General features: G+C 44.3%; 1 protein-coding gene across 5 annotated transcripts; it reads right to left on the bottom strand.

Moving 5' to 3' along the window:
• Positions 1-3,179: 3,179 nt before the first annotated feature.
• On the bottom strand, positions 3,180-23,577 carry PRKAR1A (protein kinase cAMP-dependent type I regulatory subunit alpha). 5 transcript variants are annotated; one of them, XM_089318207.1, is made up of 12 exons: positions 22,893-22,972; positions 22,465-22,503; positions 20,088-20,268; positions 14,016-14,186; positions 13,115-13,206; positions 12,513-12,574; positions 11,450-11,496; positions 10,222-10,380; positions 7,982-8,042; positions 6,869-6,990; positions 5,991-6,072; positions 3,188-5,654 (listed from the first exon to the last, which is right to left on the bottom strand). In XM_089318207.1, exons 3-12 carry the CDS (start codon positions 20,262-20,264, stop codon positions 5,482-5,484), a joined length of 1,146 nt encoding a protein of 381 aa, XP_089174333.1. In that variant the 5' UTR covers positions 20,265-20,268; positions 22,465-22,503; positions 22,893-22,972; the 3' UTR covers positions 3,188-5,481. The 5 variants fall into 5 exon arrangements, 3 of the variants coding, with proteins under 3 accessions (XP_051681845.1, XP_051681844.1, XP_089174333.1); XR_016224216.1 differs by lacking the exons at positions 22,465-22,503; positions 22,893-22,972 and adding an exon at positions 23,254-23,396 and having other exon boundaries at positions 3,180-5,654; positions 6,869-7,885; positions 20,088-20,270; XR_016224215.1 differs by lacking the exon at positions 22,465-22,503 and having other exon boundaries at positions 3,180-5,654; positions 6,869-7,885; positions 20,088-20,270; positions 22,855-22,972.
• Positions 23,578-25,384: the final 1,807 nt, after the last annotated feature.

Genomic DNA, 25,384 nt, shown 5'->3' on the forward strand with positions numbered 1-25,384 from the left:
CAGTTCTAGTCCCGGCTGCTCCTCTTCCAATCCAGCTCTCTGCTATGGCCTGGGAAAGCAGTAGAAGACGGCCCAAGTCCTTGGGCCCCTGCACACACGTGGAAGACCCGGAAGAAGCTCCTGGCTCCGGATCAGCGCAGCTCCGGCGGCTGTTGAGGCCATCTGGGGATCTGGGGAGTGAACCAGTGGATGGAAGACCTCTAACTCTTGCAAATAAATAAATCTTAAAAAAAAAACAAAAACAAAAACAAAAAAAAACCCTAAGGCTCAGAGAGAACTGAGATCACAAAACCTCATGGTGTAGACGTCCTATGAAGTTCTGTTTCCACTGTTAACACAAAACCCCAACAGCATCTCACCCAATTATTAAATTACATCTGTCATTAAAATGAAAACTCAACTCTGCCCTAACCCCAGAAACTGCTTTACCTGAGATGGCCCTATAGCTGCAGTTTCCCACCTCATCAACTATGTCTCCCACCGCAAATCATTTGTTTCTTCCCTTCAAGAGGGACTGGGGCAAAGATGTTGAAGACACAGCACTAGGGGTTTGGGGCCTCCAAGCCACAGAGCCTCTGGGGGTGAGCTACAGCTCCACTCCAAACCCCACTTCCACGATTACAGAAACTCACCAACTAAAGTGACAGTTAGCTTGATCACCATCTGTACAGTATACAACCTTATTAGTCATGTATCTTCCACAGTCCTAGTTTTTGACAAACTTACCGTCTATTAAAATTACCAGACAAAATGTCCATTCTTAGAACTATCAAGTTCATCTAACATTCACCTTGAACCAGTGCTCAATCTCCTATGAAACAGAAATTCTCAGGGGCCAGTGTTGCAACATGGCAGGTTAAGCCACTGCTGGTAACATCAGCATCCCATATGGGCGGCTGGTTGTGTCCCAGCTGCTCCACTTCTGATCCAGCCCCTTGCTAATGGCCTGGGAAAGCAGTAGAAAATGTTTGGGCCCCTGCCACCCACATGGGAGATCCGGATGAAGCTCCTGGCTCCTGACTTCGGCCTGGCCCAACCCTGGCCGTTGCAGCCATCGGAACAGTGAACAGATGGGAGATCTGTGTCTCTCCTTTTCTCCATAACCGACTTGAAAAATAAATAAATCCTAAAAGAAAATTCTCTTGATTCTATTGAAAACTTTTCATGTTACTACTGATAGCAAACTCAAATGAAAGGGAACTGTACACTATGTGAATTAGGGAAAGTGGGGTTTGGTGGAATTTATTCCAGCCACCCCCAGGGAGACAATTTCAGTTTGTCAGGGAGACAATTTCAGTTTGAAGACTGATAGTCATTTCTTTTACTACATTTGGTAGTAAATAGCAAAAATGAACAAAAAGCAGAAAAAAATTGCAAAAAATGAGGCAATAAGAAGTCCAAGGACTAGACTCACAGCACACAAACTCAAACAGCAGGTCTGATGGCCCTCTGTGCAACTTCAGCTGGGAAATGTGTGCTGGGAGACTCAGAACTTCCACTCTGGGGGCCGGTGCTGTGGGGCAGCAGGAAAGCCGCTGCCTGCAGTGCCCGCATCCCATATGGCCACTGGTTTGAGTCCTGGCTGCTCCACTTCCAAACCAGCTCTCTGCTGTCACCTGGGAAAGCAGAAGATGGCCCAAGTCCTTGGGCCCCTGTACCCATGTGGGACACCCAGAGCAGCTCCTGGCTCTTGGCTTCGGATCAGCGCAGCTTCAGCCATTGCGGCCAACTGGGGAGTGAACCATCGGATGGAAGACCTCCCTCCCTCCCTCTCTCCCCCTCCCTCCCCCCTCCCTCTCCCTCTCTTGCTCCACCTCTCCTCTCTCTGCATAACTTTTTCAAATAAATAAATAAATCTTAAAAATAAAAAAAAGCTTTCACTCCCCTGCTAATGTCTGCAAAGGACTGTGAGAGGGCTATAAAGTATTGATTTGGGGGTTACAAGCACATTTTAGCAAACAATGGGCACATTTACAAATACAGAATCCTTGAATAATGAGAATCAAGGTAATTCATTTGAGGTTAACAAAGATGATAAAAAGCTCTCCATCTAGTGGTAACTTTAAATAACAAAGTTGCTTAAGAAAACTGGCAGAACTTCTCACAAAACACTCACTCATTTGGTTCTGCACGAGTTATGATGAAGTCAGAGCTCTGAAGTTATGTCACAAAACAAGGTCCAGCTGTCCACGTGCATAACAAAGCTGCTTTCTAAACTGACCCTACAGCAGAAGGATGAGACAGAATATTTCTCCGTTCAAATGCAGGTAACAGCCTGTGCTGGCAACTATCGTGACAGATCGCTTTGGGCACAGAATAAATGGTTACCTAGCCATGGGCTCCTAGACATTATTCTCACTCATCTACAAATACACTGCTAAGGGCCTAACAAAATCACAACCACAACTTCGTGATTGGAGATAAAGCAGTATTTTAAAAGCTGACATCATGCTTCTTCAATTTTAAAATGTCAACTTCTAAGCCATTAAAAAACCCAATAGATGAGTCTACGTGGGCCACTGTTCTACAGGGAAAGGCAACTATAACCAGGACAGTCAACCCAGGGACATTTTCTTTAGAGATAGTCCACTCATTCTAAAAGTTCCAACTCCAGCTGGTTGGGAAAAGGAACTAATGAACCTGACAGAGAGCACAACAAGAACACTCGTCAGCACACAACACATCTCCAACTTCTCTGGACATCAATGAGTACAGCTGAATCATCTCACCCCTCAGAAGCCTGGGGGATAAGCATCCAAGCAGCAGCAATTAGGCTTTATCTATGCAAAGCATAAAAGCATCCCTAAATGACTAAATGCATGTATTAACTGAAAACAAAAGAGCATGCTAATGCAGAAATGACACCTCCCCACTAGGGCTAGGAATGTTGCAAGCTCACGACCCAAATGGTCTCTACTAAAAAGACCACCTTTGGGCTTGCGACTGTATCTTTTCCTTCCATGACTCAGTAGACAAATCTGCTACATATCCATTACCCCTCAAGAAGTTTTCAATATCCATTCTTTGACAAACTGAATTGGAAAGCAATGCAAACAAATTACTCTTTCCAAACGCTGACCCCCATAATGTACTCTTCATTCTTGCCCACCATCACAGCTGACTTTCAGGGAGGGAAAGAGGTGATGAAGAGAGAGAGAAAGCAAAGAAAAACTGATTCATTTAAGAATTCAAATTATTTAATCTCTTTTTATTATGTGACCTACCATTAGGACAATCTATAACAAAAAGAAGAGTATGTTAGCACACACAGTATAATCAGACTGGTAACCAGGAAACAGTACAAAATGGTCCTTTGGCCATCGATACTTTCTAGAGCAGATCTCTTAATTCACGTGCCAAGCCCAGAAATAATGACTTCTAAAGCCCTGAATATCAGCTAAGACAAATTATGCCAACAGGGATGTCTCACAGATACCTAGATTGCACAAAGATAAAGCTTTAAAGGTAATAATTCAAATTTAGACTTATCTTTAAACTTGTTAGGTTAAAAACTACAAAAGGGAGTAAACAGCAAGCCAAATGATTTAATAGTAAAACTCATTTAGAAAGCAGTATAAGTATCTAAATATACATGAACATGATTATATACATATACGAAACTGTGCAATTTTATGGCATTCTAAATAACTCATTTAGGTACATTTTTGGCATTTAAACAAAGATCAAATCGAGCTTTAAGCTATAAGAACAGAACGTTTTAATTTTTTAAATATAAAAAGGTAGCTAAACACAAAGATAAGTACAGATCAGAAAATCTTCACTCAATGTAGATTATTTTGGAAATTAAAAATTTCGTAACATGGTGGCTTTCTATCCCACACTGCAATGTAAATAAAACCTCTTTCCCAGATTTATACTCCAAACTAAGTAACAATCTAAAAGCTTTTCAAATGTATGGGGAGGAAAAAAAAAACCCACTATGACCAATTCAAATTACCTGGGAAAGGGTAGGAGAGGGGGTTAATAATCACAGCCAGTTGCACATGGATGGAAAATGTTTGCAGTCACTCCCAAATGTACCCCTACATTATATATAAATCACAATGAAAATAAAAGTGCCTACATTATGGAACTGTTGAACTTTTGTTTAAAAAAAATAACAATAAAAATAAAGTGTTGAGTATCACTGGAATAATGTTAACACATAAGGCTGGAAAATACTGAAACACAGTTAAGACTCACTAGTAAAAAAAAAGAAAGAAATGTGCCAGCAACAAACGTCAGGTGGGAAAGCAGGACTCTCAGCAGGACAGCCTCTCAGACCAATGGGAAACAGCATGCACAAACCCTGCCTCTCCCCTGACCCTCCAGAAACTGACACAGAAAGAAGAGAAAAAGGATAAACAAAGTAAAAAAAAAAAAAAAAAAAAAAGAAAAAAGAAAAAAAACTTCTTCCCAAATTCCATGACCCAACAAAATTAGTGGGAGAAATTTCATGACACTGAACTTCATCACCTGGCTTCTCCCTTGAGCCATGTCACCTCCATTTGTGTTATGACACTTGTCCCTGTCTCTATTCTCCGCAAATTCAATCTCCTGGAGTCAGAATTCAACAAGCACAGGAGATCTCACTGGAGTCAACTGAAGGACATACATTAACCGAAAGCTCTGAGTTAACAATCCAGAGTGTAGACCTCAAATCCTTATTCTCAACTCAGCATCTGACAATCAGTATTTGGCACTAGCTGGATAAATAAAGGTCTACTCAGAATTTGTGAGCCAAGGTAGGTGCAGTTATATCATAACCTTGTATCTGCAGTCTATGATTTGGTTTCAATCTTAAAAGGAAGGTATAGATAGCCGCACTTAAGGTTTCAGAATTGGAGAGGAAACATTTAACAAGAAGGTACAAACAAAATCAGGCAAATTAGCTTGGCAAACAAAAAGGGGAAACTTAACCAATCATACCCATCTAATAATTAGCAAAATGGGCATTTTTCCACCCTTAAAGTATTTTAACTACAGGCAGATATCTTTCTACTACACTAAGATGTTTCTATAGCCATTTTTCTTAATCATCAGAGCTTAATGAGAAATCATTTATTCTATAAAGAAATACAGCACATAGGGCCACAGTCTAAGTATGCTTGTAACTGGAAAATTACGTCATACAACAGAAAGTCTTGCATTGTTACATCATTACTCTAAGATAGTTCACTTGGTGCTGGGATCGGCCCTCACCACAAAGCATGGCACTCACTGCCCGGTTGAACACTAACACTGCACACAGAGAAGCAGTAACAGCAAAGTCTCCAGAGAAGTCTTTCTATTTATTTGTGTATGAGCATTCAGTTAATGCTCCAAATTAAAAATGGTGCAATAAAAGCAACTTTTAACATAAAGAGACAAGAAGCTGCGATGCCAGTGGCCACTGGGCGCTGCCAACAGGGAAGGAGAGCAGTCTGCAGGAGGGGACGCACAGTTTGGGGAGAGGAGAGAGGGGAGGACAGGAGGCAGATCTCAGACAGACAGTGACACGAAACTGTTGTACTGCTGGATGTTTCGCTTGAGGATGTCTGAGCAGGGGCCAAGAACGCGTTCGAATCTCGGTCGGTCCAGCTTCACGCACTTCAAGGGACCGCGAGCAACCACTGTGGCAGCACGAGGACGATTCATGAGAAGCGCGATTTCCCCTGGGAAAGGGAAAAGGCAGTCAATGCAGGCCAACTTGCACAGAAAACACTCCCAACGAAGGGCATTCGCACGAAGAACACTTGCTCCCTTTCCCCACGTAACACACAGCACACCACATCTGCACATTCAACAAAACACCAGCTAATACATATAAGAACCAACAGCTCAAACTGAGTGGGGATCAAAATTGCACACTATGTCTCTGAAAGCCAAATACAGTTGTAATTTAAAAAAAAATTTTGGGGGAAAAAAAGACAAAATTATGAAAGATAGTAATATCTCAGTGAGAAATTACAAAGAAATTGTGTATTCATTATAAGACAATCCACACCTACCAAAATAATCAGAAGGCCCCAATCTTCCCACTTCAACAAACTCTTCATTTTCAGACCGACGCTGTAGCACAGCAGCTGACCCCTAAAATAACATCAAAAAGCTCGACAAGTACTTTCAAACCCAGGGTGGCAATTTAAATACCCTGTGCAATTCTAGTTACTCTGCAAAAATGGAGAAAAGGAGTTCAGTGGTTATCTCAATCCCTGTGTGTTCCTGTGATAAAAGATGACTGAACAATCAGTCACCACGTAACTTTGACTTCCACTCAACAAGCACCCCCTGCAAGCACGGTTCCTACCAAGCTAGCGTGTAAGAGTTCAGCCTCAGGTTACCAAGCTGCAGAGAGGCAAAATCCAAGCTCACTGTTTTGTAATTTACATTTCTGGGGACTACCACACCTGTTCATTTATTTACTGTCCATGGTTGCTTCTGTCCTCTGACAACAGAGCCAAGACTCGCCAGAGACGTCAGGGCCTACAAAGCCTAACTTACTCCAAAGAATCTTCCAATCCCTGGCTTTAAGTAAAACCAGTCAGCAACTAGCAACTCAAATTCACAGAAAACAATTACTTGGATCTGCCTGACAGGCAACAGTATCTGCTATACGTTTCTAAGGCTTGTGAAGACAGAAAAACAGTAACTTTGCAGAATGTAAACAATGAGCTTTCACCAGCTATTCAGACCCACAATTATGACTCAACCTCATTTAAAATGCAGTGGCCTAGCAGAAAACCTAACACTTGCATTTCAAAATAAAAGGTTATTTTTTAAATAAAGCTTCAGGTAATCTTAAAAACTAAAACTCGAAATCAGAATTAGCCCCCCTTCCCCCTCTTATGTACAATTTTGAAAAAGAATTAAATGCAGAATTGTTTACCTCTAAAATAATGAAGAACTCATCTCCTGGTTCTCCCTGCACCACAATCTTCTGCCCATCTTCAAACTGGACAGGTTCCAGTGCATCGGCTACAGTGAGACGTTCCCATTTATCCAGAGATTCTGAAAGACAACAATCAAGAGAAGTTCTTTATTATTCAGTGCTAACAATTTTAAAACAAAAAGCATAAAGAGATTCAGCCAAACAGCCATGCTCACTCAACATCTAAAGGTGTTGCAGATTAAACATGGCACCTGTGTTCAATTACCTCTGCTCTCAGCAGGTTCTCGGGTTACCTGCAGATGGCCCTTATATTTCTACTTCAGCAGCCCTGTGGCCAGGTTTAACAACTGTACCCAGTTGCAAAGGACTAAGAAAATGGGATGAAAAAGTATTCCTGAATATGGCCATCACTGCAAGTCAAACCTACCATGACATATCCATATTATTCCACAGACTGCAGAAATGCCTTACCTATTTAAATTCTCAGCTGAATTTACTGTGCAACTACAAGGAGCTTGAAAATAACTTGTTACCAAAGGCCAAATTCACACCTTAGACTCTAAGCAAATGTAACTATTTCAAAGAAAAGGCAAAGGAGGGGAAAAAACCAAACAACTCATTATAACAAAACAGTGGCAGAAGACTGTTACCTTATGAAAATCACCATGTCGCCTTCTCAAGAACAGGCTCAACAACACCCCGAGTCCACATCACAAACTTACAGAAATATCTCCGATTAATCTGCTTTTCACTCGAAATTTCAACAAAAGTCTGTCATTTTTTCAAAGGACGCTCGCAAACACTTTGCAGAACCATGACCTCGTGATGGGACATCTGCTCAGCCTCCCTCTCTCCTCGGCAAGACTGAGAAGCACCTACGCCTTCGGGAAGCTCCTCCCACGACCAGTCATTTCTAGTGGAGCGTTTGTCACACACTACCAAAGACAACTTTTTAAATTCCTTTAATTTAGTCAAACTTTCAATGCTGTCAAAAATTCCAGGTGTTTTTCATTACTATGAATAAACAAAAACAAATAACTAGAATTTTTATAAAACAGGTTCTCCTGAATATCACTATCATGGATTTAAAAATTCTTCACCAGAACTCACCTAAAATGGACACTTTGCTAAGGAACTCTTCATACATCTTCCGCTTTCTCAGTGTGCTTCCCTGTAAATGAAAAAGATAACAGAACTCACATCCCCAAAAGGTGTAATATCAGATAATGAAGTGACAAATATTAACTTTCAAATCAACTTAAAAAGTAGAAAAGCCAAAGCTTGTTGATGTTGTTTATTTACCTTCATTCTACTTCAAGCTGAAGACAGGCCCACACTCTGTAAAAGCTTTGCTCTTCAAATGAAACCAGCTGCGGCCAGCACTGTGGCACAGAGGGTTAAGCCTCCACCTGCAGTGTTGGCATCCCATATGGGCGCCAGTTTGAGTCCCGGCTGCTCCTGTCTAATGTGCCTGGGAAAGCATCGGAAGATGGTCCAAGTACTTGGGCCCCTGCATCTACACGGGTGACCCGGAGGAAGCTCCTGGCTTCAGCCTGGCCCAGCTTTGGCGGTGCAGCCATTGGGGAGTGAATCAGGGAGTGAAGTACATTCTCATTCTCTCTCATTCTCTCTCTTCCTCCCTCCCTCCCTGCCTCCCCTTTTATCTCTGCTTCTCAAAAAATTAAATCTTAAAAAAAAAAAAAAAAAAAACCAGGTACATGATTAAAGAAATTGCAGAGCAGGCCGGCGCCGCGGCTCAATAGGCTAATCCTCCACCTTGCGGCACCGGCACACCGGGTTCTAGTCCCGGTCGGGGTGCCGGATTCTGTCCCGGTTGCCCCTCTTCCAGGCCAGCTCTCTGCTATGGCCAGGGAGTGCAGTGGAGGATGGCCCAGGTGCTTGGGCCCTGCACCCCATGGGAGACCAGGAAAAGCACCTGGATCCTGGCTCCTGCCATCGGATCAGCGCGGTGCGCCGGCTGCAGCAGCGGCCATTGGAGGGTGAACCAACGGCAAAGGAAGACCCTTCTCTCTGTCTCTCTCTCTCACTGTCCACTCTGCCTGTCAAAAAAAAAAAAAAAAAAAAAGAAAAAAAAAGAAATTGCAGAGCACTACCAATTAGTGAAACATCGAATAAGCAAATGATCGGTTCTCCAAAAACCCACCAAGCAATAAGTGATTTCCAGCTTAGAATCCTGCCCTACAACCCTACTTCTCCATAGACAAAAGAAAAGTAAGTACCACTGCTTATACAACCCCTCCCCCCAGAATGCCCCATAGTCCCAAACTAAATCAAGTTTTCTTATTGGCAGAGACTGGGGGGAATGAAGAAGGGGACAGATACAGTCTTCTAAAACAACCTTCCCTTACTCGGTAAACTGCCTTAGCACCCATCACCCCCTCCACCAAAACATATAAACCTACACACATAAACACATATGTAAACACAGCTGGCCTTCCCTCTGCAGATCCAAGCAGATCATATATATTAAGAAACGTTAAAAACCTTTTCTGAAACATACTTTTTCTTATTGTCATTATCCCCTGAACAATACAGTGTAACTATTACATAGCATCTACATTAAGTAACCTTATGCCCAATAACAGAGATGACTTGAAGAAACAGGACGGGTATACATTACATGCAAACGCTACACCATTTCATGTAAGACTTGAATATCTGAAGATTTTGGTATCTGAGGTGGCGGGGGCAGGGGAAGCGCCTAGAACCAATCCCCCATGGGCACCAGGGGATGATGAAGTATCCTAGGGGGCTTGAATACAAAAAATTGCAAAGTGCATCAAACTGTACTTTTAAATGGCCACATGGGCACTGCACAAACTCCAGAAAACCATTCAAAGTTATGGATGTCACTAGCTGGGTCTTAAACACCCGAAGTTACTCAGTATAAACTTAAAATGTTCTCAAAACATGTGACTAACTCAGCGTCTAACATTCCCATTGTTGTATTATTTTGCCTATTCCTCCAGTAAAAGCCACAACATGCCCTTGAGTGCCAACACCCCCACAGTGTAGGGAGTCTGGCCTTAGGTGACTTCGTGACTGAAAAGCAGCACCCATCAGGCTACCTGGGTAAAATCAGTTAAGATGTGCCTATCAGCTTCTAACATAAATTAATCTTTACATGTAGACATTTTGTTTCTCATGTTATTTCTGGCCAAAATATAACTGTCTCAAATGGCATAATGAATAATGCTAAACTGAGTCTAATGTAAAATATTCCATCATTAAAAGTAAGGAATGGTCTCATTTTCATTTGGTGATATTGTTCAAACATTAGTCACAGAGACCAGAATGTTTAAAAAAAAAAACCAACCATGGTCTCTTACCATAAGGATTCTTCTATAGCTGTCTCGATCAATACCCCACAATTTCACATTGGTCTTTGCTTTGACAGTGGCTGCTCGAGGTGTTCCATAAATCAAAGCAAGTTCTCCAAAGCTCCCTCCTTCCCCAACACTGGTTGCCCATTCGTTGTTGACATAGACCTAAAAGCAAATGATTGATATAAACAAAATGCTTTTTCCCTATATACAAAAATATCTAAGTATTAAAAATCCTCAAACCTTTTTAAAAGGTCAGAATCCTAAACTTCATTTTTAAAAAACACAACATATTATGTTCTTGGTACACAGCAGGTTAAAACAGCTGACGGCTGAGTTCTGACAGTTAAGTGAATTAGGAGTGCCTACAGTTTACCTGGTTTAATTATAAGAAAAAGGTACTCTGTAGAGATGGGAGAAAAAAAGCTACCCAGGAGCCAGCAGTAATGGATAAAGCTGCTACCTGCAGTGCTGGCATCCCATATGGGCACCCGTTTGAGTCCCGGCTGCTCCACTTCCAATCCAGCTCTCTGCTACGGCCCGGGAAAGCAGCAGAAGACGGCCCAAGTCCTTGGGCCCCTGCACCCATGTGGGATACCCAGAAGAAGCTCCTGGCTCCTGGTTTTGGATGGGCACAGCTCTGGCCAGTGCAGCCAATTGAGGAGTGAACCAGAGGATGGAAGACCTCTCTCTCTCTCTCTCTGCCTCTCCTCTAACTCTTTCAAATAAATAAATAAAATCTTTAAAAAAAAAAGGCTACCCAAGCATTATAACATCAACACTACAGAGTACTGTACTGTGCACTGTGTTACACATTTTACTTGCATCAGGTCATTAAATGTTCTAACAATCATAGGAGATCAATGCTATTTGTATCACCATTTCAATTGTAAACAAAACTTAACAAAAAAAAAAAAAATGAAGCCTCCTAACAGCTGGGTCTAGACTCTGTCCTAAACTGGTCTTACTCCACAGCACACACGCACTTCTTAAGCAAAAGCTTTCCGCTGCTTCACTGCAGGCATGCCATTATTTCAGCACAAGTTTGTAAGTGCGTTGTCTTCCTGAGAAAATAGTTTCTGTGTGTCATAAAAACACTCAGCAAAAGGTACTGATGGAATATGACATGCAAAGGGGTAAACAGCCCTTCAGAAATACTATTCTTAACGCTTATAATACAAATCAATACACTGACTTCAGACTATCAATATGTTTTTGCCATTATTAATCTTACATCCATCTCTCCTTGATCAATCACATAGAAGTTATCTCCTTCATCACCTAAAAGAAAGTAAAAAATTTAGAAGCATATTCCATCACTTCTCAGCCTCTTGGCTAAGATCAAGTGTATTAATTCCAAATTAAACAAATTGACACTCCAAAATTAATACAAAATAATACACTAATTTTATAGTACAGTAGTGCTGTGAAAGAGTGTTATAAACTTGCACAACCTCTTCAGAAAATACTTAAACTCCAGCTGTGTATTTTAAAAGAAAATTGATCAAATTTTTTTTGGGGGGGGGGGGGCATTTCACAGTGAGCATCTCTAGGGAAAAAATTTTTTAAAAATAAATAAAAAGCCAAGGGCTGGCTTTTTGGCACAGCAGGATAAGCCATCACTGACAAGGCTGCCATCCCAAATCTGAGTCCCAGCTTCTCTGCTTCCAATCCAGCCTCCTGCTAATGCCCCTGGGAAGGCAGCACCAGATGGCCCAAGTACTTGGGTTCTTGCCACCCACGTAGGCAACATGGACGAGTTCCTGGCTTCTGGCTTTGTTTTGGCCATTGCAAACATCTGAGCAGTGAACCAGCAGATGAAGATATGTCTCTGTCTGGCTCCCACCTCTACCTTTCAAATAGATAAATCTTTGTTTAAAAAGCCACATATTGCGCACAGAGTTACTAAATGCTATGGCATCTACAACCACACTAGACACAACTCAAATACTTAATTAGTAAAATAGATTGTCACAAAACTGCAAAATATATTGTTTAAGACCCATGAAAATGTCATGAATAAGTAAGGAAAAAAGGGAACAACACCCAAAAGATTTAACCCATAACAACCTCTGTAGGTAAAAAGGTAAGATTTATATAAGTTATGGAACCTTATAAATAGATGGGCTATATAATGAAGAATGTAGGTTTTTGTTTATTTTAAAAGTGGTTAGTAACAGAAGGAAAATGATAGGAAAGAAGCCAACAAACTTCAGTAGGACAAAACCCCAAAAAGCTTCCAGTCTCGCTTCCTCTCCCTTAACAACAAACACTGCATGCCACAGAAGTAGCCGTACCTTGCTGAATGACAGTCTCTCCAGCAATAAAGGAGACTGGAAACATGGCGTCAAAAATATCACTGCAAGACAGAGAAGGCCTCATGTCACATTTCCCATGTCTCTTCTGTGGTTTTCAAACACTAAGAATTAAAGAGCCCAGACTTCAGCCCTGACAGTCATTCAATGAACAGTTATTAAGAGTTTTAAAACACAGAGAGGCCAGCATGATGACGTAGTAGGTTAAGCTGTTGCCTGCAACACCGGTGTCCATATGGGCACTGGTGAGAATCACAGCTGCTCCACTTCCAATCCAGCTCCCTGCTAATGGCCAGAGAGAGCAGAAGATACCCCAAGTGCTTGGGCCCCTGCCACCTGCACCTGGGAGGCCTAGAAGAAACTCCTGACGTCGGCCTGGCCCAGCCCTGGCCCTCACAGCTATCTGGGGAGTCAACCAGCAGATGGAAGATCTCTGTCTCTCCTCCTCTCTCTGTAACTCTGCCTCTCAAATAAGTAAGTCTTTAAAAAAAAAAAAAAATGTAACAATGAGAATTGTAGCAATGAGAATAGTTCAGGACCACAGCCTCACTGGAAAAATAGTATAAGAAAGAACGTGTACCTACCTTCTCTCATTATCATCAAGATGTGAAAACAGCACATTCTTTTCAATGGCTTTGGCTAAAGCAGCCATTGTCTTATAATCCTTTGGTATAACCTAGAAAATAATTGAAGGACAAATGACAATTCTATAAACCCAAAAACATTCATGTTTGCAGTAAGAACCTGTTATTTCAATTAAATGTCAAGCCACATTATGCTATTTGAACAGGTCTGCTTTGAATTAAATATTTTCACTACAATACACTTATCTTTGATCTACAAAGGTCTCAACAAATATTGACTAATTCATCCCCTTGCCTACAGCCAAGTCTGTATGTAAAGACGGGTAACTGGTTACTAGTTAACAACTAAGAGACCAAAATACACTTCACCCAAAGGTTATTATTATTTTGATGCAAAACTAAGCATTTTATACCAATTAGTCATTTTAAAAATTGTGATCATGCACTATTACTTTCTAAGTGCCAGGATAATTCAGTTATCCCTTAATGTTAATAGCGTAACTCCAAACAGCAGATCATGGAAAATGAAGCTGACAGGAGTCATAGGACAAAAGGTTGAGAGCCACAATAGAACTATAAGAAAAAGACCGATTCAGGAGAAAAAGGAGTAAAGCAGCAGCACAGAAATGTGAGTGACAAACCCTGACGCAGCTATTCACAGGCTGTCATCATTCTCAGTTACTTCCTCTGTGCGATTACAAAAACCTGTTCTCATTATCCAGAATTTTTTATAAAAGTGAATAAAAAAAAAAAAAAACCTGTTCTCCAGCACCAAAACACATGAGGAGTCATCCTGTTCTGTACTTTGCTATTCAAAAGTGCATGCATTCACCAAATGAAACTGGATGACTACCAAGCAGGTTCCAAACACATTTCGCCCGTGGTTAGCCATCAAAACTACCTTTCTAACATAGGATGCCGCATCCTCCTCCGTGTAGACTTCAGCACTGATGGCTCCTCGTCGCCGCCGACCCTTGACCACCGGGTTGGGTGGAGGAGGAGAGATTTCATCCTCCCTTGAGTCTGTACGGGTGCCGGCTTTCTGCAGATTCTGAATCTGTTTTGCCTCCTCCTAAAAGGAATTGCAGGTTTATAAAATGAGATCTTGCAGCAAGCAAAGTCCGTACTCTCATGTTCCAATGACAGCCCACATTAGTCATGTCAAACCTCTTCTGTTATCAACGTACATTTAGGGGAAAGGCCAATTCCAAACAGGAAAAAAAAACTAGCTAGTGAAGTTTGAGAAAGGACACTCTCAGATGCTATTTTTTTTTTTTTTTTTTTTTTTTTTTTTTTTTGACAGGCAGAGTGGACAGTGAGAGAGAGAGACAGAGAGAAAGGTCTTCCTTTGCCGCTGGTTCACCCTCCAATGGCCGCCGCTGCAGCCGGCGCACCGCGCTGATCCTGGCAGGAGCCAGGAGCCAGGTGCTTTTCCTGGTCTCCCATGGAGTGCAGGGCCCAAGCACCTGGGCCATCCTCCACTGCACTCCCTGGCCATAGCAGAGAGCTGGCCTGGAAGAGGGGCAACCGGGACAGAATCCGGCGCCCCAACCGGGACTAGAACCCGGTGTGCCGGCGCCGCAAGGTGGAGGATTAGCCTATCGAGCCACGGCGCCGGCTCTCTCAGATGCTATTAATGCTAGCCTTTATTAATGAACCAAAACCATTACAACAGGATGATAATAACGTATGGACAATGATTTGTGATGCACATTAACAGTAACGTAGTACAAAATGAAATCCTAAGAGCAGGGTATTTTGTGTGCTACTGCAGAAAGCAGGCGACACCATGTTATCCAGGAAGGATAATTCAGATGCAGCAAAGAGACCCAAGAATGTCTAATTACTGAGTTACTTCACTAACTCAATGAACAGTTCTGGGTCTGCCATGCCAAGACCTATGCTAGGCAATGGGAACATGAAAACAAATAGGTCCCATGGCTATGGAATTCACATAATGGCCCGGGTCTCAAACATCAACTACTAATAAAATGATTTATTTAAACAAGAAATTTAAAGAATTTAAATAAAATCAAATCTAATGATATTCCTGACAGAACTAGAAATATTGGTTAATATCAAGGTTTATACTTGAAGTTAGAACAACAAAGAGCCTGTTTTAAAAAAAAAATCTGGTTTTTCTCAATGCACCTTTAAATTATGTCACACCTGATAAGCTGAGATTTTTTTTTTGAACACTTATTTATTTTAAAGAATTACAGAGAGAGAGGAGGAGAGGCAGAGAGAGAGAGAGAGGTCTTCCATCCATTGGTTCACTCCCCAACTGGCGGCAACAGCCAGAGCTGCGCCGATCTGGAGCCACAAGCTTCTTCCGAGTCTCCCACATGGGTGCAGGGGCCCATGTGTTCTATTGTGTTCCCAGGCCACAGAATAGAGCTGGATCAGAAGTGGTGCAGCCGGGACTCAAACGAGAGCTCATATGGGATGCTGGCACTGCAAGCAGCGGCTTTACCCACTATGCCACGGCAGCCAGCCCAAGAATCTGCATTTTAAAATTATTTCTTGGGGCCAGCGTTGTGGTGCAGTGGGTTAAGCCATAGCCATGCCAGTTTAAGTACCAGCTACTCCACTTCTGATCCAGCTCCCTGCTAATGTGCTAAGGAAAGTAGCTGAAGATGGCCCAAGTTCTTGAACTCCTGCCAGCCGCAGGAGAGGCCCAGAAGAAGTTCTAGGCTCCCAACTTGGCCTGGTTCAGCCCAACCATTGCAGCCATTTGGGGAGCAAACCAACCGGAGAGAAGATCTTTCTCTGTCTCTCTGTAACTCTGCCTTCACAATCAATAAATCTTTAAAAAAAAAAAAAAAAAACTTATTTCTGTTCACCTTATATAAAAATTTTTAAATAAAAAACTATTTCTTACTGAATAAATTCATATATAAACTGAGATGAAGTACTAAATATTCATCTTTTTTTTTTAAAATCTAGGATCTTAAAAAGATATTCTTCTCAGGCCTACAGTAAAGAGTTCTTACGCTAGAAATAAAAGGGGAAAAATTAAAATGTGTTATGTTTCACTTTCACTTATTTGCCTCATTCTCCATTAGTTTTTTAAACCATCTTTCAAATTCTAAATGAACTCAATATTTAATGATTTTAGAAAAAAATTTAAGAAAAAAGAAATTAAAGAAATATCCAAGGACTTCGTTTTTCCCCCTGCACGGACCCTTGGTCTTGCTTCTGGCATCGAGATAAGCATTTATAAATGTGTAGCAAGAAAAATCTAGAATAATCATCAAGGCGTTAATGGCATTCATGTCTATCAGTAGTCTCCTGCCTGATTTCTTTCTTTTATTTTTTAGGAGGCAGAAGTAATTTTCTTCATTTCTCTGGATTTTCTAATTTTCACTTTGGAACACAGAGAAAAACAAAAATAACTTGTATATTTTTGTATAGGTATAATTAAAAATGTATTTACTTCTTAACCCAGAAATCCAGTACTATATCTAAAATTTTATTCTACAATATGCATGTATGTGAAATGGCACATCTTCTAAGTTATCTGCTGCACTACTGATTTTAAGAGTAAAACACTGGAAACAAAGTTCATCAATAGGGATGATTGAGTAAATTACAGTGTACCCCCAAACATAATGGAATGCCACTCCGGTGCTGGAACACAGGAAGTTCTGTATGTATCAATTCATCTATAAATGCCCCTGTGTTGCCTCTGGAATACTGACCGCATTCAAGGAAGGCAAAGGGGTGGAAGGAGATCTTTTAGTATTGTGTCCTTTAGTACCTGCATTATTATAAACCATGTACAAATATCTTTTAAGAATTCAGTTTTTAGAAAACTCAATTTTCTTTCTGGCAGCTCCAATAACCAATAAGGTTTTCCCACTCTGTATTGACAAAGAATTGTAAAGTTCGTGTATAAATGAAAAAACACCCCGTGCTTAAAGTTTGAGTATAAATGCAAACACAAACTCCACCTCCAAAATTTGTTATGAAAACTTCATATGTAACATTCAGAACAGTATTCTACTAAATTTTTAAGATAATTCTGAAAGTAACAAAAGCATTTTAATATTGCCTCATGAATTCCAGCAAGTCTTTTCCAAAGCAGCATTCTGAATAGAGCCGAACCCTGAGCCATTCCTGAAACCACCAGTGTCTAATGCACACAGCACATTTTATATCCTTGCTCTTGCTGTTGTCACTCTGCTGCCAGGTTCCTCCCCCTTCAGCTCTCCTGCTTCTCAAAACATTAACAACCACCACAGAACACTCCCAGTCAACTTTTCCGGCCAATTACGTTCTCAACTCTAAGGTCAAATTCTGTCCCCACCACTTCCTTAATGTTTTTACAACTGTTTGTTCCCTCCCAGCCCACTGACTTGAGGCCGTATGCCTCACTCTGGCCACAGAACGCAAAGTGGACACAGCATCCCATGCCTGCTTGTGCAGCTGGCTCCTCCCGTCTTGATTTTGTTCTGTCTGAGAACAGCACGTACGGCTTACATGGAGGCTGCTCCTTCTGCTCACTGCAGAACAAGGTATGTACAAGAAGACAAGATGGGCTGAGCCCAGCAGAGCTGACAATGACCAAGAAATGCGGCCTGTTGCACTAAGCGCTGAAATTTGGGAGTTAGAAATTGTGGCAGCAAGGGCTAAACTACCATGCTGTAGAAGCCAGGTTACTTAATTTCTCTTAGTTTTACCTGCTACCTCTGTAAAATGGTGATAAATCCCCTACCTCAGACATCTGAAGTAATATGTGTGAAGTGCTTGACACAGTACCTGCACACAGGAGACACACGAAGGTCATCATTAATTATTGACCATACAGGCACAGTTCTAAAAACACATGGATGAAAGACTCAAATTCCAGATGATGGTCTGAACTAAAATAAAGAAATCCTCCACAGACCAACCATGAAAGGTTTTTGGTACATTTTTTATGGAGCAGTTGAGTACCAGAAATACAACCCCTGAGCTGAGGTGAAGAGAATGTGACTATGTTATTTTCAGACACACAAATTAACATTTGATATATAAAACAATGCCCTGCTGAAAGTCCAGGTATGCATGTTCAACCCTGGCTAAAGAAGTGTATGGAAGTGAATAAAGATTCTTGGATTATAGCACAAAGTGTGGTGACCCATGACTTTTATTAAGAGGTAATGAGGTTAATACATATTAAATCTCAAAACACCCATCTGCAAAAAAATCATTTCAATAATTATTTCTATCCACCTTGGTGAGTCTTCAAACAGTGCTATGGTTAAGTACAGGCGCTGAAACGAGCACCACACATTCAACACTCCCTATAAAAAGATACACACTTAATGTCTCACCAACTTAATCCCCTCATTTGATGGTCTCTATTGATGTCCAAAGGATCACCTTACAATGACCCATTTCAAAACCAGATCTCCAGGAACGCACTTGATTTCAAAACAGAGAACAGAGAACACCCAAGGCCTGGCTCTAATGTACCTTATTTGAAAACTGCTTACACAAAACAAAGTCAGAATTTCTACAACAATTCCAAAACAGTAAGGCTATACCTTCATAGGGATTGGTTGATTTTTTTTTTCTTAATTCCAACTACGGTACCATTAAATACCAATTTAATAAGCAATTGCTATGATTTAAACATCTATCCCCCACAACTCATACAGCAGTTTAATCTCCATAGTTTTATGTTAACCATTAACAGAGGGAAAGAACCTTAATCCCACCACCATGGTGTTTAGAGGCAAGGCTTTGGCTAGTTTGATTAAAACTGGTCATTAGGGCAGAGCCCCATGACTGAATCCTGGCGGATTTATGAGTTGGAAAGAGACCACAGACAGCAAACATGGCAGCTCCCTGTCTCTTGCCATGTGACATTCTGTACTGCCTTAAGACGTCTACCACCAAGGCAGATAAGACTCCTAGACATTGCATCTCCACAACCAAAGAGCCAAAAGAAACCTCTCTTCTTACATGTAACCTGCCTGGAGTATTTTGTTATAGCAACAAGAAGCTAAAACAGTGTTTCAAGACAGCAGAAAATTCCAATACCTGAGCTGCCCATATTTTAAATGTTAGCATACAGATTCTTTTAAAAAATGTTAAGAAACTGTCCAAACCAATGGGAAATAACGGAAATATTTCTACAACACAATTTGATATTTCATGATATTTTAAAGAAATGTCCCAATTGGTTCATAATCACTATGAAACACCTCAAAACGTTAATACGCCCTAGAAACCTATAAATTTATCTCACTGATTTATAGAAACAAATCAAACAACTCAAAACACCTGGTAATCCAGACGGTTTCATTTACCATTTCTTGAAGGAAGTGAAAGTCCTACCCTTGACACACACGTGTCATTCTGCTTAGAAAAGCAGCAGGATATGCCGGCATATACACCAGGGAAATGACACCGTGCGAAAACTGCACTCAAATTTTTCCAGGGAAAACAAACAAGCCTTGACCAAGACTACACCCAGAGTAAAATGTTGACAGCCATCAATCGTGACCTCGTCACTCCCCAGTAAATCCATCTGAAATCACTCTGCAGGAAAACAGACTTCACTATTTTCAGAATTTCTGATGTATCCGTCACATGCTGTAGTCCAACGTTTCATTACACCAGTTTTAAAAGGTGAGATAAGGTGTATTAAACTTGCTTGCTTTGTTGAAGAGAAGCATTAACTGCTTTTAATTACTGACTGCTGTAGTATTTCTGATCTGTTATGGGCAGTTTCATGTACTAATTAAAACAGCTTTGGAAGCCTTTTGTTAGCCAAGTTAACTTTGCACACAGAATGATTTTCTGGTAAACTCTCCAAGCTAAGAATTTTCAAATTACCACAAATCCCTTAACTATATGTCGTATTTGAAATTCTGTTTTGGACTTATTTGGTCGAAATTCCTTTTGTTCCAAAACGCATTTTACAGCACTAAACCTAACGCTGGCCGGGGCCCCCTCAGTATCTCCCCACATTCATTTTTACCTTCTCCAGCCTCTCAAAGTACTCCCTGAGGAAGGCCATGGGCCGCTCGGGGCGAGCCGTGCACAGCTGCACGATGGAATCCTTGAGCAGCGCCTGGATGTTGTGCTTCTGGACGTAGAGCTCGCATTCCCGCAGGCTGCGCTCCTCCTCGCTGGCGGCAGTGCTACCAGACGCCATGGCTCTCTGCAAGAACACACACACACGCTCTGTAAACTATTTATGAAGCACAAATGCCAATTTTCCTCTGAGCTCTTAAATTCGTTAGCCAACTGGTTTAATGGGGATTTTTTTTTTCCTAAGTAGGTTTTGTTTTTAAACAGGGAGTTCGGGACGAGAGAATAAAACACGTACAGAATTTTCATTCTTCCAAATTCAGTGTTTCACTCAGTGCTGCTGTGGGGCCTGGGCTCGCAGGCAGCAGGGAGAGATGGCCATCTCGGCTCCTGGAGTGGGAGCCAGTGTCCCTGCAGAGGCAGGCTGCTGAGGAGTCAGGTCCTTCGGGGAATTTCATTCAGTGCTCCCTTGCAAAAGAAAGCATGCTGCCGGGGGAGTGTGTGACCGGTAAACAGGCAGAGAATTACAAGTGAAAGCAAGCACAAGGAGCAGCACCTGACATTCCCTGACCCATCCGAGTCCTAATGTCACACAGCACAGGACCAGACTGCCCGCTAGTAGCTTCATCACAATTTTTTAAATCCCAAAAGGAACCCCAGTGGAGTTTTTAAAGTAACCTTTTCATTCTGGAACCTCTCAACACATTCCAGTCCTAAATGAGAGGGGAAATCCTTCAGAGCGGTGGGGGAGGGCAGGGAAGGGAAAGACCCCTTAGGACCAGAATACTGTCAACAGAGCTCACTCGTGTGGGCAGAAAAATGCTAAATAAAGCATGTTAAGTTTCAAGCCTACATGGAGATCCACTAATTAGATCCCATGTAATGGATTTTAGAAGGTTCAAACTACCTTGAGGAGAAGTAAACAGAAATCTAACAAGGAGCAGCTAAGCTTATCTAGAATTGAAAGCATGGTAATTTAACAACAGGACCATCACAGCTTCCCTCTGGACTCCCAATTATGCAGTTAAATTTAGAAGAGAAGAGTGTTTCCCCACCACTCTGCAAATGAATTCAACATCAATCACACTTTTCTAATTACAATGCACACAAAACCAGACACCGAACTGTAAATTTAAAGAAAAATACTTAACAGCTATTCCAAGTGCTACACCTTACTCTTTTTGCTTTGACAACTTTCAGGATAAAGGTCAGTAACAAGCAGACTAACACACAAACCAGGAGAAAGTTTGGGGCTCCCCCCTGACAGGCACATAAACTTCAAGCCATGGAAAAACAATCATGCTACTACTTAAGAAATAAACACGAAAAAGGAAAAATTTTGAAGTGTATTTCCTTTAGATTTATACCAGCTGCTCTTCCAGGTCGGGTAACCACATGACCTGAAAATCCACTTCGGCAGAGGCCCAGTTCAAACAGTACCGGAGGCCAGCAAGAACAGGGATAACTCGGATCTTTATGCCTCGAAACACGCGGGCACACTGGAGGCTTATCAGTACCGGTATTCAACTGATGACAGAAATCGTTCTCTAAAACTGGCTCTCCAGCTGGTAGAGACCAAAGAACTCGCCCAAGAGGCGAAACTGGTTCTTGCTGGTTTGAAACAGACCAAGATATTAGGCGGGGGAAAAAAAAAAAAAAGCAAAAACACAACACTGGGAGAGATAGGACACGAACAAAAACACCCCGAGATTAAAGAAGCCAGCACGTGAAGCCCGAAATGTCCAAATGTCGTGGGCTTGGTATTTTTAAGGGAACAGGCCTGAATTAACTCTGTGTTTGTAAAGGGCCAGAGAACTCTGCTTCTCCCCGCCCTCCAAAAAAAAAAAACACGACTTCATATTTCAACATTTTCGCTACACGGTTTCTACCGAAAACCAGCCAAGTGTTTCCTTCCAGAAATCCAGGCGTGACAACCATTTCCAAAGCGCAACTTCGAGGCAATATTTAAGACCCGTTCTGCGCAAAGGGCTCCAGATTTCGGGCCGCACCCCCCTGGGGGTCACCGACAGGAAGCCTTCGCTCGTCCGCCCTTCGCCGCCGGACAGCCCCGGCTCGCGCGCCCCGGGCCCGAGGGGTTAACGCCCAGCTCCCAGGGAGAGGCCGCGGTCGCGACCGCCGCGGGAGGGGACAGCGGCCCCTCGCCCGGCTGCTCCGGCCGGAAGGGACATCGGGAAACCCAGGGAGGTGAGAGCGGACGAAGACCGCCGCGCGCGGGGCAGCGACCGAGACGGCCCGGAAATCGGCGAGGAGGAGGAGGAGGAGGAGACAGCCTCCTCGGCTGGGTCGCGGGCTCGGCCGGCAACGGACGCGGCTTCGCCCAAGACCGAGCTGCCGTCGCTGCCCTTCAGCAAAGGGGCGAGGGCGGCCGAGGAGGCCGCGGCGCGCGGGGGCGGAGGCGGCCGGGCGGCCTGGGGCCGGGGGACCGCGCGCTGCGGGGCGGCGGGGCGGCGACGGGACGGCCGGGTGCCCCGCACCGCAGCGGACGCCGCGGCGGCCGGGAGCGGGGATCTCCGGGGTGCAGACCCGGAGCCGAGGGCGTGATGCCCGCGGGGAGCGGCTGGGGGTGCGGCCGTCCCCCTGCAGGTCGCTCCCCGTGACGCCATCTTGGGTCGGCCCAACCCCCCCCCCAAAAAAAAAAGAGGACGCCGCGGTGGCGAAGGCCGGCGCCGGGGTCTCTAGCAGAACCTCCTCACCTGCGGACGCTCGGCGGCGGACACGGGGCTGCGAGTACGAGGCTGCGGCGTGCGGGGCTCCCTCACCGACTGCTTCCCACCCCGCTGCACTCCGCGATAACGGCACGGCGGCGGCCCCACCGGAAACGACCCGGCCGCAGCCAATCAGGGCTCGGCTGCTGACGTCAATGGGCCTCGCTTTGGCCCGCGCTGTCGCCTTGGCAACGTTAAAGGCGCAGCGGCCCCAGGGCCTCCCCCGGCCTCCTTCCAGGGACCCACGCGCCCCCCTCGCCCCCGGAGTCTCTGCCTCGGCCTCTCCTCGTCCGTTATCCGCAGCCTTTTCTTCACGCCCGTCTCTTCCCGCACGCCGCCTGGCCTGGGTCTTCCCTCCCACCTGGTCGGGCACCTGGGCCGCCTTACCTGTCCTATGCAGGTGTCTCGGGTCCTCTATTCTGTGCCTCTCTTGGGCTCCTCTCCGCGCCCCCCGTGTCCCCTCCGCGCTCCTCGGCTCCTCTCCTCCCACTCTCCTGCCTCCCTCCACGCCTCGGCCTTTTCTCCCTCCCTTCGCCCCCTCCCCGCCGGCCCACGTGGGGCGCCTCTGATGACAGGTGGGCGACTCCGCCCTGCGGCCCGGGCAGGGGGGACGCCTGCAGCTTCCAGGCCCCCGGATCTGCAGCAGCTGCGCGGCGGCCAGAGCTCGGACGGATGCCCGGGACGCGCACGCCCTGCAGCGCAGGGCTCGGGGCTGGGCACCGCCATCCGGTCCCGGAAATCCGAGCCCCGCCGCGCCTCGGCCACACCATCCCTGGGGGGACGAGACCCGGTCACGGACGTTGTCTTTCCGAACCCCAAGCGCCCCAGGTCCTCACGCCTGGCCGCGGCCCGTGAGCCGTGCCAGGCCCCGGGTCTCCGCGGCGGCGCTGCCTGCGCTGGGGGCATTCCCCGGGGGGCAGAAAACGACCTTCCTCCTTCAGCCATTTCTTTGTTTTTCCTCTCCATCAGAGCGTCTGCCGGTGGAGGCCGACGCGTGAAGCCGCTACATGGGTAGAGAAATCCCAGAGTCTGGCCGGGAACCGCGGCTCGCGTCGCGTTTCGGTCCCAGGCCATAGGTGTAAAATACAAAATGGACTTAACCCTCAAAACCAAAAGATCTCATCAGTAATTTTTAGATGGATTCCGGGTTGCCATCATAATGGTTTTGGATATTATTAGCTTCAGCGATCTTGGAATTTATTTCACTTTTGTTTTGTTTTGTTTCTTGCTCTTTTAGTGGAGTTGTTTTTAAAGCTGCACCGCCTTCCCTCTGCTCCCTGGAATCCCGCGATTAGAGACCTACTTGTCAGACCACTTCTTTTCTCCAGCGAGGTCCGCCCTTGCTTTCTAATAGAGGAAGCATTGGCCATGCCGGAGTTAGGCCTTGAGCCGGACAGCGCAGGAACCAGCTGCTGCTCCCCCTGAACCCCATATAGGGACCCCTGGCCTCTTTCCAGGGATGAGTGGAATGGGGGATTAAAGATAGAGCCCCAGTCGTGTAGGATTTCACCCTCGTCGGTACAAAGACGAGCTGACAAACCCAACGCTAAGCTGGCAAGCAGGAGGGGGAATTTGATAGCATTGAGCAGGCCCAGTCATGTTCCAGGAAGAAAACACTGCAGGCAGACAAATCAGTTTGGTTTCCGGCTCTTGCCATCACCGGTAATTGAGTTAATCTCCCTTAGCCTCAGTTTCTTCAGTGGGAAAAAGGACAAACAGGGCAGTGTTAACGTTAACTGATGGGAGATAACAGCGAACACACACAGCGCTCGCCGTGTCCAGGCACTGTTCACATTAATAGTGGACTTGCTCCTCATAACACATTTGTGATGTGGGTGTTCTGATTACTGTTACAGAAAAAAAAACAGGACACACCGAGACGTTAAGTGACTTGACCTAGGCCACGCAAGCTGGACACAGCCAGCGGTCGGAAATCAGTCTCCTTTTACATATTTAGTGCTCCATACAGTGTGGGATACATTAAATAAATGTTAGTTACTTCCTACTTCTCCCTGTTACAAAAGAGCCACCAAGTTCAGTCCGAGGGATGCTGTGTCACAGCTTTAGTATTGCCTTCCTACGGCAGCTGAGACCCTTAGAATAAGGAAAGGAGCAAGCTGGTGACATTGAACAAGTGCTTTGGTTGACGGCTGCTTCCTTGCTAAGACCGGGCGGTGTGTGCCCATTCAGCTACATGCAGGCACCAGTCCAGCCACGGGCTGTTTCCTGTGTCAGCGCCTGCAACCTTGTTCTAGCTGCCAACTCCGCCTATGCTGGGCTTTGGAAGACAAAAAGGGAAACAGCGTAGAGAGTCGAGCCTGGCTGGGGAGAGTTCACCGAGACAGCTGTTCTGAAAAGCCAAACAGCCTCGCTGCTTTCCAAATGGTGCAAGTGATCTTTCGTGCCATGGGAACGCCAACTTGTAAATTACCTTTCAGAAATGACTCCTGTGCCACTCCGGTTTCTTGATGGTTTCCCTTCTCCCCGGCCTTCTGCCCTTGACTCAAAGCTCTGTTCG

Source organism: Oryctolagus cuniculus, chromosome 17 (genome assembly GCF_051225735.1).
Source record: "Oryctolagus cuniculus isolate XC-2025 breed Fujian yellow rabbit chromosome 17, ASM5122573v1, whole genome shotgun sequence".
Taxonomy (NCBI): Eukaryota; Metazoa; Chordata; class Mammalia; order Lagomorpha; family Leporidae; genus Oryctolagus; species Oryctolagus cuniculus.

Bases quoted from the DNA above. Each gene is read 5' to 3' on its own strand.
- PRKAR1A (XM_051825885.3), bottom strand. From the start codon at position 20,264: ATGGCGTCTGGTAGCACTGCCGCCAGCGAGGAGGAGCGCAGCCTGCGG. The intron at 14,187-20,087 runs GTAAAAATGAAT...AATTCCTTTTAG, and splicing joins ACTTTGAGAGGCTGGAGAAG to GAGGAGGCAAAACAGATTCA. The intron at 6,073-6,868 runs GTAAACAATTCT...ATGTTATTTTAG, and splicing joins AGTTCTTCATTATTTTAGAG to GGGTCAGCTGCTGTGCTACA.